The 16,550-nt window shown below is 43.7% G+C and overlaps 1 protein-coding gene across 3 annotated transcripts in view; it reads left to right on the top strand.

Moving 5' to 3' along the window:
• Positions 1-16,550, top strand: part of COL14A1 (collagen type XIV alpha 1 chain) — a 254,844-nt gene that overhangs the window by 82,345 nt on the left and 155,949 nt on the right. For all 3 annotated transcript variants that reach the window (XM_088450204.1, XM_088450206.1, XM_088450205.1), the window contains 10 exons: positions 2,259-2,410; positions 3,208-3,337; positions 4,317-4,462; positions 4,796-4,925; positions 6,611-6,750; positions 7,860-7,986; positions 9,561-9,700; positions 12,371-12,503; positions 13,260-13,307; positions 14,717-14,856. In XM_088450204.1, the coding sequence (XP_088306330.1) occupies positions 2,259-2,410; positions 3,208-3,337; positions 4,317-4,462; positions 4,796-4,925; positions 6,611-6,750; positions 7,860-7,986; positions 9,561-9,700; positions 12,371-12,503; positions 13,260-13,307; positions 14,717-14,856 (1,286 nt within the window). The remainder of the gene's footprint in view (positions 1-2,258; positions 2,411-3,207; positions 3,338-4,316; positions 4,463-4,795; positions 4,926-6,610; positions 6,751-7,859; positions 7,987-9,560; positions 9,701-12,370; positions 12,504-13,259; positions 13,308-14,716; positions 14,857-16,550) is intronic.

Below are 16,550 nucleotides of genomic sequence, written 5' to 3' on the forward strand. Positions count from 1 at the left end.
ACATTTCTTCTTTTTTTTACATCTGTTTTGTTGATAAGAACGTTCAGCTGATTTATCATTTAAGAAGTATTTACAATAGTCCACTTGCCGGCAAAGTTTAATCAAGGTACAGTGTCTGGTAAACATTATAGTAACAGGAACTCTTAAAAGTATGCTAGATTAGGAGAAGAAGACATTTATGTGATAAAATGCAGCCTTTATTGTACAGGGTACTGTATATATGCAGCATTTTCATGGTACAAGAACAAGTAAACGGGCTGTCCAGGCACTGTAGGGGCCCAAGTGCATTGCTTTGCCCAGGGCCTACTCACCCATTCACGGGAATAAAAATGTAAGTGGTTAATAAAATAAATCTTTTCGAACTATTGGTACTTTCAACAACATCAATTTTTAAACATAAAAAAAATATGATGTAAAGCGAGGATTACGGATTCCGCCTCCCTCTTCTCTTCTCCAGTTCGCAGTGCAGTTTCTGCTCTGCACTGCAGCTGTGATTAATGTAGGGGGCCCCCTGAGAGACAGTGGCCCAGGCGGACTTGCCTTCTGTGCCCTCTTCATCCGGCTCTGTGGCTGCAGACTGGGTAACAGGTAGAGAATGCTGTCTGGCCGCTCTAATTCTGAGTAATTCATAATCGGAGCCGCCAGGGAACACCTTTCTATCAGCTGGCTGCCCTAGGCACAGAGTGAACGGTCGCACACTCCATGTAGATGCCCCTGGCCCAGCCCACCCTTGCTTAAAGAACCCTAGAATCATGGGGCCCTGGGCAACTGCCCAGAGTGCCCATACATTAAGATGGCCTTGGAGTTATCATGTACATTTGAAACTTGAATCTTCTGAAATGCCGGCAGTTGGCATAAAGGTTCTTTCTCCTGTGATTATGAAATTAAAAACTAGGACACTTATCTGAGAAGTAGGTAGCTCAGGCCCAGGGCTGCCATTAGAATTGTCGGGCCATGGTACGAAGAGAGGGCAAGGCCACAGTTTGATGGCATGGCTGCGCTGCATTGGGACTTTTACCCCATCTACAGATGTTGTGCCATTGGCGCTGCTGAAGGGGTGGAGCCACACCATGTTGGGGGTGTGGTTGCACCTCTTTGGCAGGCACAGGTCTCCAGACAGTCCTGGGAACCCAGTAATTGCTACTCGTCCACCCCTCTACCATCTTGGCCGTGCTGCTCAGTTCATAGGACTTGTCCTATTAGTTTCGTTGTAACAGGAGATTGAATTATGGGGACATATTGTTATCCTATTTTCTGTGAGGAGATGTATCAAACCTGTGTAGAGAGATAAAGTGGAACCAATCAGTGCAACCAATCAGCTTCTGTCATCTATCTAGCACAGCCTGTAAAATGACAGATGGAAACTTATTAGTTATTTTGGACAACTTCTCCACTTTATCTCTCTCCAGGGTTTGATACATCTCCCCCATAGTATACTGTAAATTGTGAGTTAAAGATTTTAGGAGGGAAAGTAGAACTGTTCTGGGAACGAAAGGACACATGTGAGTTATAATAATGGTCCGCCATTATTTTTCTACCCTGTACGGCCTAATGGCTTAAAGGTACTTTCCCACCTGCAAAATATTTTTCTAAGAAGTCCCATCCAATATGCCAGAGCCCTGGGGGCTTTTACCTCCAGCCGTTCTTTCCAGGGCTCCTGCGATCTCACCAGCCCCTGTCCAAAAACCAGAGTAGGGGTTGAGCAGGAGGACCAGTCACAAGCCAGGAAAATATTTAATTAGGATGAATGAATGATGGAATGGCTGGATGGATGGATAAATGAATGATTGAATGGATGAATGAATGAAATGGACGGATTAATGAATAATTGGATGGATGGATGGATGAATGATGAAATGAATGATGTAATGAAATGAAGGAATTAATTAATGATGGAATGAAATGGATGGATGGATGAATGAATAATTGGATGGATGAATGGATGGATGAATGATGGAATGAATGAATGATGGAATGAAATGAATGAATGATGCACTGAAATGGATGGATGAATGAATAATTGGATGGATGAATGATGGAATGAAATGAATGAATGATGGAATGAAATGGATGGATGAATAAATAATTGGATGGATGGATGAATGATGGAATGAAATTAATGAATAAATGAATGATGGAATGAAATGGATGGATGGATGAATTTATATATGTTTTGTTGTATGAATGATGCTTGCAGGAAGAGTTATATAAGAAGGGAACACCACAATAAAATGAACCACCTCATGCTGTATTTTCAGGGGACTTAGTAGAGGAGGTTGGATCTCCGTCGGAATTAGTCACATCAGAGGTAACTGCCAGAGGGTTCCGCGTCAGCTGGTCACATGCCCCAGGAAAGGTTGAGAAATACCGTGTGGTATATTATCCAACTAAAGGAGGGCAGCCAGAAGAGGTAAGCGCTACTATGCCCCCACATCATCAATGCTCTCGTTATCCATTTAGTCTTACACATGAGACCGCAATTCATTTACTGACATGATCAATGATCCGTTATTAGCTCCCATAGTGTAACTTGCTCTGGATTAATGAAAGCTAATATCTGATTGGTTGCTACGGATTATAGAACTCTTGTGGAACTTGCACTGTGTTATGTGTTTTCTGTATGGGACAGCAAGTAACACATCACCATTATGAAGACTAGATTCCTGTTTGCTGCACACTATGGTTCTATCTATCTATCTATCTATCTATCTATCTATCTATCTATCTATCTCATATCTATCTATCTATCTATCTGCTATCTATCTATCTATCTATCTATCTATCTATCTATCTAACTATCTATCTATCTATCTCATAACTATATCTCTCATATCTATCTATCTATCTATCTATCTATCTATCTATCTATCTATCTATCTATCTATCTATCTATCTATCTATCATCTGTCTGTCTTTAATGTCTCAAAAATGGGCAGCTGCAAAGGACAAGTTATGTCTTCTAGATTTCTAACTAGCTTTATGCTGCCAGAAATACAATTGTGTAATACAGTACAGGTTAGCAATGAGAAATTATCAGCTATTTTGATCACATTGTCACCATAAGTGTTTCAGACCCCTCCGAGTGCAATTCAAAATATAATGTGCTAATCTATTGACCGCCCTGGCTGGAGAACGCACGCTAAGCAGCGTATTAGCGGCACTGTGTGGCCATTTCTCTGCTGAGCTCAGGACTCGTTGTCTCTGTAGGTGATAGTTGATGGAAGTGTCTCCACCACGGTGCTGAAGAACTTGATGTCGCTGACGGAATACCAGATAGCGGTGTTCGCTGTGTATACTAGAAGTACAACGGAAGGCTTGCGGGGCGCTGAAACTACCTGTGAGTAAGGTCAAATGTCTCCTTATGCTTGGGTGATAACTGCTGCCGTCTTCAGTAACTGAGGGCCTGATTCTGTGCTGCTTGTAATTCAGAGAGCGGACTGATCACGGGAGTTTTAGCAAACTGAGCGTGCGTCACAGCCTCAAGCGCAACTTACAGTATTTACAAGCGATTGTGAATTGACCGCATCTTGGTCGCTTCTCATTTGCCGCTGAATGGACATTAGTGGTAACAGGGGTTGCATGTAGAACAAGTGCCCACTGGGCATGTTGTGGGCACGTAGACAAAGTTGCGCGCCATTCATAGTTGAGATGTATGCAGGAATCTATCCGATGTCAGTCATTTCTACTGCACCAAGGATTGCCCTGGTGCATTAGCGATGACGGCTGCTTTCGGATGGCCATCAACCATCGACATTTAACAAACATTGATGGTTGTTACAGATGGTTTTGTCATTGGTGGCAGAGAGCCACCCAATGTTTTTTTTTTCCTCTCTCAACACTCAGAGCTTAGCCCTGGTGCCTGCTATGCCCACCCCCATTTTTGATTGGCCCATGGCCCGGTGTGTACCCATCTACGTTGGCCATCGAATGGTGCAAACCAGCAATGATTCACCATAGATGGAGTTTAACACCGATGGCACCATTGATGGTGACCATCGATGGAAAGCCACTGATGGCCATCCCTATGGCTGCTCTCGCAGGTGGAGGGCTGGGGGCAGTGCGGGCGCATAGATCTGTCCATCTCAGAATACCGGCAGATGTTGGCAGGGATTTCCGGTTACTGGAAGAGACCGGAATTGCAAGCGCATTACTATGTATTGTATATCAAACATGAGGCCTTGACGGAAAAAATTTAATCATTTGCCCCAGAAAACATCATTGCGTCAATAGCATAATTTTATTAATGACGCCATAATATTGTTGCATATATCACTCCTAATATCCATGCATATTTATTCTGCACCGTTTCTCCTCAGTGGCGTTACCAATGGCCTCTGACCTAGAGCTGTATGATGTCACCCATCGTAGCATGAGAGCTAAATGGATAGGAGTGGCTGGCGCAACTGGTTACATGATCCTCTATGCTCCTCTCACTGAGGGATTGACGGCAGATGAGAAAGAGGTAAGTTGGAACAGTCACTCATTAAAGCACCAGTACTAAACCAACCTGTTAAACATATCTGGTCGCCAAGAAAATGGACTACCTGACTGCCTTCTGTGCCTTTATTAATTATTAAGTAATGTTGTCACCAACATACAGTGGAAGCTGAGTAATCCTATGAATGGACTGAGAATGAGGTACATCACTGAAGCATGAGGCACAGAGTGATGTTAATAGCTCCAAAGGAATTCTCAATGATATTGAGCTGGCACACAAAATGGCTGCCTCCACTGTCTGTACGTGATAGGTCCATTAGGGCAGTTGGCGATATTGATGCACTTGTGTGTGTTTCAGATGAAGGTTGCTGGGTCGGTGACAGATGTGGAGCTGGACGAGCTAACTCCCAGTACGGAATACACAGTCACGGTCTATGCCATGTTCGGGGAAGAGGCCAGTGATCCACTGACAGGACAAGAAACTACATGTAAGGGGGGGTAGAGTAGATGGAAGAAGAGGGTGATGGGAATCCAGTCACAGAGAAATGCCCAGAATGCACTCAGCCGTCCAGATAATATTCTGCTTTTTAATATGGAGTGCTGATTTAGATGCAAACATACATATAAAAAGGTTTTTAGTACATGTATTCTATTGAAGAATATTAAACTGTAGCCACTTTCTACTCATTTATCTAAGAAGTGGGAAAATTATATGACATTATACAATAGGGCAATAGTCCTAAACACAAGTTAAGGCGACCTTTCCATTCTTTGAGGAAGATTGATTAAACCTTCTAAAGATCACAAATGGAGACGTTGTCAATAGCAACCAATTAGATTAAGGGCGAAATGCACTAAGCATCGCATTAGTGATGCGATACATCCCCCTTGACTTCGGGTACATACCGCGGTTCATTACCGTGGTACATACCAAGAATTTCGCAAAGGACAGCTCTCCCGATAAGAGCTGTCCTTTGCGATGCTGCCGGGCAGAGGCCATCGAATGGTGCAAACCATAGATGGGGTTTATCACCAATGGCACCATTGATGGTGACCATCGGTGGAAAGCCACTGATGGCCATCCCTATGGCTGGTCTCGCAGGTGGAGGGCTGGGGGCAGTGTGGGTGCATAGATCTGGCCATCTAGCAACCAATAGCAACCAATCAGATTAAGGGGTTTATTTACTAAGCAGTGTTAGGAGACAGAGTGAAAAGTGATAAGAAAGTGATAAGGTGCCAGCCAATCAGCTCCCAACTGTCATTTTTCAAACACAGCCTGTGAGATGACAATTGGGACTTTCTTATCACTTTTCACTCTGTCTCCTAACACTGCTTAGTAAATAGACCCCTAAGGGCGAGATGTATGAAGCATCGCATTAGGAATGCGGTACATCCCCCCTAACTTCGGGTACATACCGCGGTTCATTACCAAGAATTTTGCAAAGGGCAATTCTACCGATAAGAGCAATCTTTTGCGATGCTGCCGGGCAGGGGGACTTCCAGGTTTAACACCCAGAAACCTCTGACGTCCTTCTGTGCATGCGCAGAAGGCCACCGGCCACGGGTGCTCATGGGAGGGATCCGATCGGATCCCTCCCAACCATGGAACATCCCGATAAGAAGCCCATAGGCTTTTATTGGGTAACGCCACCTTCAGGTGGCATTACCCATCGGGACAAAGCACCGGAATGCATCACATTCCAGGTACTTAGTACATACGGGGAATGCAGTAAAACCGCTGAAAACTGCATTTTCAGGAGTTTTACCGCATTTTTACCTTTAGTACATCCTGGCCTATAGCTTTCATATATTTAACACCTTCTATAAAATGATAGCTAGCATCTGATTGGTTGCTATAAGTGACACCTCTACTTGCCTTTTTAGAACTTTTTATAAAATCTCCCTCTTTATCATTTACCTAATTACCTTGTGATATAAATCGAAGGTCATATATCCAACTCGCTTCAGCTCTTCATAACGCTCTACCCCTCAGACCTTTGTGGTCTCTAGATATCATCAGAGAGTAATGAACCACTGCAGGCCTTCAGCAACTATAGGCCTCAATGCTGGGCATAGTAGTTCCACAAAAGCTGGGGACCTCCCCGTTACTGGACTAGGTGACTGCAATAGTTTGCCTTTCGCCCCCCTGATGTTGTCTCCTATTGTGTCACAGTGCCGTTAACACCACCTAGAGATCTCCGTATTACAAACATCGGGCACAGCACGGCCACCGTCTCCTGGGACCACTCCCATAAAAATGTGAATGGCTACCGGATCATGTATGTGAAAACCGGGGGCTCTGACATCAATGACGTAAGTGAATAAAGATAGGGATCCTGGAATATCTCACGTGTCTAGTTTCCCTGTTCCACTGTCGTGACTTATGATGTATCCCTGTCCTCTATATTCTCTTCCATTTTAGAAAGATAGATGTGAGTAGTGACTAGGAGATTGATAGGCTGCATCCCAAACAATAATGGTTCAGACTACAAAATGGCTGCCTCTGGTGGCTCGTAAAAAAAAATCATTAACAAAGCACAAGAGGAAAACCTCTAAGGACAAATATCTTCCACCCAAAGGCATAGATAATTGTCAATGGAAAGTATATGAAGCAAATCAGCTACAAGCAAGCAGTAAATTTTCTAAAACTTCTAAAGAGGACCTTGACTGTGATTAAAGGTTTGTGAATGGCTAGTAAAACATAAATAAAATGCTATTCATGAAAATATCATGGGGTCTATTTACTAAGCCTTGGATGGAGATAAAGTGGACGGAGATAAACTACCAACCAATCAGCTCCTATCTGTCATTTTTGAAACATAGCCTGCCTCCATCCAAGGCTTAATAAATAGACCCCATCATATGCCTATCAATTTGCTGTTAAGAAAAGCCCTTAGGCACCGAGAGGGGGTGGAAGGGATGGTACTAGGGCCATGGTACTTATAGACTGCATGGCTATGTCCACTGTTCATCCCAGACCCCTGCATCACTAAATGCAAACCGGGGGAAGGGGGTTAGAGATGTGAACAGAAGACATTGGTGAATATTCGTACACCCGCTGATCAGGGTAAGCACTGCACCAGTCCTTTGTGTCTTGCCAATGGACGTATAGCATAACATTTTAGGTGGTACGTTTGTGGGGTTTTCTCGTTCATATTATAAATGACTCCAGTCTTTGCTGAGTGTTTTACTAAACATTATTCCGCTATTATTCCTCTTTCCCTCCATTTTCTGCGTCTCTGTCACTAGCACTCCTATGAACCTGCTAATCTCTCTGCTGCCAGATTGCCCTGTAACTTACCTCAACACCTTCTGACAATAGGGGGTACATATACCAGGTACTGGCTTAGCTTATCTTCACCACCTGTAGACTTTCTGGAGGATACATAATTAATAACAAGATAAATATGTGTGTTTGGCAGGTGGAAGTGGGTAGAGTTACGACCTACAACTTGAAAAAGTTAGCGTCCCTCACTGAGTACACGGTGGCCATTTTCTCTGTCTTTGACGAAGGACAATCTGAGCCTCTCACGGGAACTTTCACTACAAGTAAGTCTTGTTAGGAGCACAGTGAGAAATAACTAAATATAATCTCTTCAACGCTGTCATCCACCTTCAGATGACTTCCATTTACTGGCTTGTAAATATCCTCCTGCAAATTGTACACACCTCTTTACCTTCCTGGCCTCCTTCTGTGTTTTTCAGAGAAGTATTTATATAATCAGGCAGAATTCTGGTGTGATTCCTGAAATTTCAACCACTGTATAGAGACAGGAGATTTATCTCCTAACCCGGGGCAACAAAAAAAAAACATTCTGCCTTATTATACAAAGACAGGGCTGAAAAGCACAAAAGGTAGCAAGCAATGCTAAATACAAAATAAAGGTAAAAGTTACAGGAGAGTATCTGCAAATCAAGAAATGTAAGATCATTAAAGTGGTAAAACCTTTTAAGGTGCATACACACGTAACGATTTTGTAACCAACGATTTCCTGTCAGATTATCTGTCAGAATTTCTGTCAGATTTTACCTTGAAAGAGTGAACGATTTTTACAACGATGAATGAAAAATGTTCCTTCCCTTAATGAAAATCGTGATGTTGGACAGTCTGAAATGGACGATGAACTACAAACTGCAAACGGGAGCGCACTTGAACGATTATCGTTCATCCTTATAACTCAGAAATTGAACGATTTTTTGAACGATTGAACGATAACGACGCCGTTAATGACAAATCGTTCAAAAAATCGTTACTTGTGTACAGGGTCGTAGCTAGGGTAGTGCGGCTGGTGCCATCGCACAGGGCACCACAGGTCAGGGGGCGCTGATTGTGCTTGTCAAATTTCTGTTTATTATCATTCTTGCTTGTAGCTTCCTCTTATTTCATCCCCAGCATCTCCTGGCCTCCCCTATCTCTTCCCTGGCCCTTCCCCATGAAGTCATGGCCCTTTTTTGGGTGCATTATGTCCCTTTGAAAAATGAGGGGGCGCCAATGCTCTTTCTGGCACAGGGCACCAAAAAGTCTAGTTGCGGCTCTGCGTGTGTATGCACCTTTAGAATCCTCTTATATCTGCTCCAGAAGAATGTTCAACATTTTCAGGTGCAGGCAACTGAATTGGAATACTTTACCAAAGTGAATTTATATCTATATACATATTTAACAAATTCTTCTTTTAGTCGGCTGCATAATTCATTTATAACAAGATATATACATGCAGTACCCAACGTTTCAGTACTGGTATAGGTACTGTCCTCAGGGAATATATAATAGCCTGATGAAAACTGGGTTTCTTTGGATATTATATAGACAGTACCTTCAATGGTACTGAAATGTTGGATACTGCATGTACTGTATATATAATAGGAAGATGACTAAATAAAGAATTTGCATATACATCCCGAAGTGCCACCCTTTTCTTGTATTATATGCACAATGTCTTACCATGATGTGGATTGAGTACCTAGAAAATGTAACTATGAGCTAGAACCTTGGCATTCATATACATATATTTTATTTAATCACAGGTTTATTTTTGCATTGTGTATATCTTTTGCATTGTAACTTTGTAAAGAGTTGTTTATTTCTTGTATATTGGAAATACTGTCATGTATATGTTACACAGACCCAGTCCCAGCTCCTCGTGATCTGGAGGTCAGAGATATAAGCACAAACAGTTTCAGAGCTTACTGGAAACAGTTTGCATCGGACATAGTCATGTACAAACTGCAATGGACCCCAAGCAGCGGTGGCAGCACCCAGGAGGTAAATAGCCAGTGCTACACATTATTCCACAATGATTAGAGTTCTGTTGTATGAAAGACATGAATGAAGTTTATAATATAGCGTTTGCTTGTGCTTTATATTTAGGACAATTGTTGCTGGCTCTGTCCTTCCAAAACTTGATGGGACTTAGCACCTCACTTTTTGTAGATGTTATACATGGCTACAATGGACATTCTGCTCAGCAAAAAGACAATACTGTTACCCCAGATCATTTGGTGGTACTGCCATGATGTCTCCTCCTTTCTCATCCCTACCTGTCTCCAGCTACCGGTCCTTCCTGTCACCTTTTCCCCATATTCTCTAACACAGCCTTATCTCTACTCCACACCCTTTGCTTCCGTGATCCTTGAGCGGCTTCTGTGTTACCACCCCACCACTTTCCTTTGCTCCCACTCTCTCCTGGACCTACTGTATTTCAAGCTGGCTTTTATTCCCCTCACTCCACTGAAACTGCCCTTACTATGACCTCTAATGATTTACTATGTTTGATACTGCGGAACACACTCTCCTCCTGCATACCCCCCCACTCTTATGGTCTCCCTGACTCTGTCTTCTCACGGTTGACCTATTATCTCTTTGACCATTCCTTCTCTGTCCCTTCTGTCTCAAACACTTACGCTCCTCTTCTAACCCCAAGAGTTTGTTCCTGGCCCCTTCTATTCTCCCTTAACACCTCCCCGCTTGGCGAGCGTAACCAGCTCCTTTTTGCCTCTAATATCACCTATACGCTGATGACACCTAAAATTTCCTCTGCTTCCTCACTGCTCTCTCTGTGTCCTCCCTCATATCTCTCACTGTCTTTCTTCTATCTCCTCCTGGATGTCCCAAAACTTTTTTTGCATTAAATGTGTCCAAAATTGAACTTGTTGCTTTCCACACATCCAGGATCCCTTCACCCCCCCCCTCCTCTCTTTATCTGTTGGCTGCACCATCCTCACCTCTGCCTGGGCGTATTCCTGGACTTTGCAGTCTCCTTCGTTCCCCACATCCTGTCTGTCTCACAATCACGCCACTTCCACCTTCACAAAATTTCTGTGTATCAGACCTTTTCTCACCATGGGAGCCACCAAAATTCTCATCAATATCCCGCCTGGACTACTGCAACCTCCCCCTTTCTCGCTTTCCTCTTCCCGCACTATCCCAACTTCAGTCTATCCTTAATGCTGCTGTCTGCCTCATTCAACTCTTCCACCATGCTGTGCCTGCCTCACTCCCCTGCCAAATACTTCACTGGCTCCACGTCTAACTCAAAGGATAGTTCTACCTGCTTACTTATAAAGCCATCAATCACTCCACTCCCTTATACATCTCCAACCTCATTTCTGATGACACTACCCCCCATCCTCTATGCTCCTCCGCTGACCACTGTCTCACTCAGCTCTGGTTACTTCATTTCACAACCACATATATGATTTCTACGGTGTCGCATCCGTACTCTGGAACTCATCTCCCTCACCTTATCAGACTCTCTTCTAGTATCCACACCATCAAACTAGCCTTTAAGACTCATCTTTTCATGAAAGCCAATCAGCCCTCATTACTCTACCACCCACCTAATCTATTTTACCAGTTCTCCCTCATAGATATATCATTCAGAGATGTACCAAACCTTGGAAATAGATAAAGTGAGCAGTTGCCCGGAGCAACCAAACAGCCTCTGTCATTTCATAGACTGTGCTAGGTAAATGATAGTTAGAAGCTGATTGGTTTCTTTGGGCAATTTCTCCACTTTACCTCTCTCCAAGGCTCAATACATCTCCCGCTTAGACTGTAAGCCCTAACAGGCAGGGCCCTCTTCCCCTGTTCTCGCCTCTTAGCACTATCCCTGTCACCTGTGCATCTGTCTCCACTTCCCCAGCGACTCTGGTCCTGTCTGTCCACCCCCTTTTTGGGTACAGGATAATTGAATGCAGATTTATGTCCTTTCATTATTCCTCCCACCCCCTACGCAAATTATCATTACTTGCTTTTGCTAGCCTTGATGAGGTACACTCTCTTCCCCTCACTTCCCCCCATACCCTCCGCTCTATTTTATTTTATCCTTCTAGCATAGTTATGTGTATTTATCCACTGTAGGTTCATTTATGGATGAGTGTGTTCGCCCCCCATCAAGAGCCAAAGGAAGAACTCCAAATAAAAGCGGATGTAATTTTAAGTGGAGTTCGCTGGGTTAATTCTAAACACAGAGTTTCACTCAAATAGGGTGGAACGTAAAGTGGGGTTTGATGTCCCAAATCCTCCAAAGATCCATTACTGTCCTAGGCTTTACTACTGCCAGGTTTTCTTGTCGATAGTGATACCCATCCATATATAGAACTGGTAAGTTCACACATGAGGAGGATAGACAGACAACACCAGTGCAGCTGGCAGAGCCATCGATGTAGCCAGCAGGGGACCCAGCGGATGTGGGAAACCCCACATTCCGTCTAAAATAGGCTTAATGTATAAGCTTACAATCATGAATTGTTATTCATTTGGTGTGCCTCATCCTGATAATTCATCTAAGTAAAACATTACCTACATCAGTACTATCCTCAAGAAAAGACACCCAAGGGTGTTTATTTTTATTGTATCAGTACATGGTTTATAAGGTGAAAGCGACTGGCTGTTATCAGTTTATGACCCATGTAACCGTTGCTTTCCATCTAGGTTCTCCTGAGAGGGAATGTCAACTCCCATCTTATTGAGGGTTTGCAACACGCCACGGAATACGAAGTATTACTGTCGGCCATCTTTGCTGATGAGACAGAAAGCGATCAACTTTCAGCCTTGGCAACAACTTGTAAGGCATCAATCTACCTATTTACCTCTTATGCTGGCCACAGATATAGCGATGTGCTCACAATCAGCCAATGTGTACGATTTCCCTTGAAACTCTCCCCGGCAGCTCAGCACACGATTTCCACAGGATCTCCACACGATCTGCACACGATCTGGTATCCAATCTTTATACGATCTCTCCTGCAGTCAGACTTTCACAGTGCATCGTGTCCTAGACTGTCAGATCTGCCCTACTGCACGACAGATCTGACTATGCGATGTGCGACCAGTGGGGACGCGCATCACATCGTGATCGTGAGTGGGGTCTCATGATTTACTCAAGATTTGGCCATATTTTACCCGATCTGTCGTTCCAATGTGTCGGAATCGGCCAGATGGGGTAAAATATCGCTATGTGTGTGGCCAGCTTTACAGGAGAATTGGCTTTCCTGTGTATACATCATTTGTAATGTAAAACTAATTTGCGCACTGTTATAACTCATTGGAAAGTATTACAGTTTTTAGTACGTTGTTTATTTCGGCATGAGATCCTGTCTTATGTTTGTTTAGCACCCTCTTGCAATCTGCAGCTGTTAATGTTGTGGATTGCTTATGTTTTATATTAATAAACTTAGATTAAACCTCTTTACAGACCATGAAAATGCTGGGACTGGCTCACACATACCGTAACACTGGATGGGTGTTGCACCCACTAGAATACATATATAAATATTTAATCAATGTTTTTTAAATGATCTGTTGTTTGTAACGTTTTCAGTGACAAGGACCACAAGAGCCCCAACTACAGCAAGACCCACGTCAGCAGGTATGTAATATGATTTTATTCCCAATGACAGTGGGTCAAGTTCTAGTCCTATAACAATTGGCCTATTGTCTGAACAAAAACGCTTGCATTTAATATGGAGCTTTCTCCTAAGTACAACAAATGAGTATAAAAGGGTTTTGTTTACTTTACATTTAGGAAAAAATATTTTTACTTTCTTTTCTAGTGTGTATGTCCACTACTGTAATGTTCCTAAAATGTTTTGATATATACAGTACTATCTTATATATATATAGTACTATATACATATTATATACCCTCAGCGCTGTTATTTTGTATTGGCTCTGTTTAACTGTATGGGTTCCATACAGAAGGTCGACAATGATTTGGTCACCATGGAAAAAGGTCGACATGACTAAAGGTCGGCACTTTTATATTTTATTGGTAGGGTTAGGTTTAGCATTAGGCACTTACCCCAGGGCCGCAACTAGGGGGGGGGGGCTAGAGGTGTACTTGCACCGGGTGCCGGATTGCAGGGGGTGAAATAAGCTGACTCGAGGTGGCTTGGGGCTGCAGACTCAGAAAACGGCTATCCAAAAATGGCTGCCGCCAAAGAGGAGACAAATGCTAGAGGTCCTTACTGGCCCTCTAGTGTCTGTCTCCTCCTTGGCGGCGGCCATTTTTGGATGGCCATTTTCAGCAAATTCCATGCGGAATGAGCATAAACCCCCTGGCAACGAGCATATACCCCCCTGGCAACGAGCATGAAAACCCATGGCAAGAAGCATAAACCTCATGGCAACGAGCATAAACCTCATGGCAACGAGCATAAACCCCCTGGCAATGAGCATAAACCCCCTGGCAACGAGCATAAACCCCCTGGCAACAAGCATGAAACCCCATGGCAACGAGCATGTAACCCCTGACAATGAGCAGGTAATTTTAAAGTAATTAGAAGCCTTACTATGGTGTATAAAATGGTGTCGGGCAAATATGTAAGTGGCACTTTGGTAATAGGCATTACAGTGTGTGGCATAATGTGTAGTGGGCATTATGGTGTGTGGAATAATGTAAGTCACTATACCAGGGATGTCTGAGTAGTGCACTGCCTTATGGAGGAGCATAGACAAACTTCAGGTACAGAAAGGGAGGGGGCGCAAAATTGTTGCCTTGCACCGGGTGACAGATATCCTAGTTTCGGCCCTGCTTACCCTGATGGTTAGGGTTAAGCACTTGGAGGGACGATTAGAGTTAGACACCAATGGGAGGGTTACATGTCAACCATTTCTGCGTTGACCTTCTGTATTGCATAACTTTTGTCATGCCGACCTTTTGATATCGACCAAATTATTATCGAAATTTTGTATCACACCCAACTGTCCTGTCACTAAGTTACTGTTATATTTCACATAGATCTATACTGATCTATTCTTGTATTTATGCCATTGCAGTTATCCGCCTGGGAATTAGAAATCTTTACATTAGCGATGAGACCACGTCCAGTCTTCGGGTTTCATGGCAAATGTCAGATGCAAATGTCCGCCAGTATATTGTGTCCTACATCACCGCTTACGGCGATCGGGAAGAGGTGGTAAGTGTGCAAGAGATGTTTGGGTTTGCTCTTCATAGAATATCGATCAGATCAGTAAGCGGATACTACGCAAGGCCACCTGTGTGGCCCTCTACCCTTCAGACGGGCAACGCATTATCTGTGACCTCAGTGATAAAAGACAAGAGAAAATCATGCGATGAAGAAGAGCTGTATAGTGGACACATTAAGCTGTATGTAACAGGGCAGAGAATAAATCATAGGCCTAGATCTCCGCTGGTGCAGGCTCACATGGCCACCTATCGGCCCCCACCGGTATAGATAGCATATACTCACAAGGCCAACTATTGGCCACCACCGGTATAGATAGTATATACTCACATGGCCACCTATCGGCCACCACCGATATAGATAGTATATACTCACATGGCCACCTATCGGCCACCACCAGTATAGATAGTATATACTCACATGGCACATGGCCACCACCGGTATAGATAGTATTTACTCACATGGCCACCTATCGGCCACCACCGGTATAGATAGCATATACTCACAAGGCCACCTATTGGCCACCACCGGTATAGATAGTATATACTCACATGGCCACCTATTGGCCACCACCGGTATAGATAGTATATATTCACAAGGTCACCTATCGGCCACCACCGGTATAGATAGTATATACTCACATGGCCACCTATTGGCCACCACCTGTATAGATAGTATTTACTCACATGGCCACCTATCGGCCACCACCGATATAGATAGCATATACTCACAAGGCCACCTATTGGCCACCACCTGTATAGATAGTATATATTCACATGGCCACCTGTTGGCCACCACCTGTATAGATAGTATTTACTCACATGGCCACCTATCGGCCACCACCGGTATAGATAGCATATACTCACATGGCCACCTATTGGCCACCACCTGTATAGATAGTATTTACTCACATGGCCACCTATCGGCCACCACCGGTATAGATAGTATATACTCACATGGCCAACTATTGGCCACCACCGGTATAGATAGTATATACTCACATGGCCACCTATTGGCCACCACCTGTATAGATAGTATATATTCACAAGGTCACCTATCGGCCACCACCGGTATAGATAGTATATACTCACATGGCCACCTATTGGCCACCACCTGTATAGATAGTATATATTCACATGGCCACCTGTTGGCCACCACCTGTATAGATAGTATTTACTCACATGGCCACCTATCGGCCACCACCGGTATAGATAGCATATACTCACATGGCCACCTATTGGCCACCACCTGTATAGATAGTATTTACTCACATGGCCACCTATCGGCCACCACCGGTATAGATAGTATATACTCACATGGCCACCTATTGGCCACCACCAGTATAGATAGTATATATTCACAAGGTCACCTATCGGCCACCACCTGTATAGCTAGTATATACTCACAAGGCCACCTATTGGCCACCACCTGTATAGATAGTATATACTCACATGGCCACCTATCGGCCACCACCAGTATAGATAGCATATACTCACAAGGCCACCTATTGGTCACCAACGGTATAGATAGTATATACTCACATGGCCACCTATTGGCCAACACCTGTGTAGATAGTATATACTCACAAGGCCACCTATTGGCCACCACCTGTATAGATAGTATATACTCACATGGCCACCTATTGGCCACCACCAGTATAGATAGTATATACTCACAAGGCCACC

This window comes from Taudactylus pleione, unplaced genomic scaffold (assembly GCF_031769625.1).
Source record: "Taudactylus pleione unplaced genomic scaffold, aTauple2 ptg000510l, whole genome shotgun sequence".
In the NCBI taxonomy this organism is placed as follows: domain Eukaryota; kingdom Metazoa; phylum Chordata; class Amphibia; order Anura; family Myobatrachidae; genus Taudactylus; species Taudactylus pleione.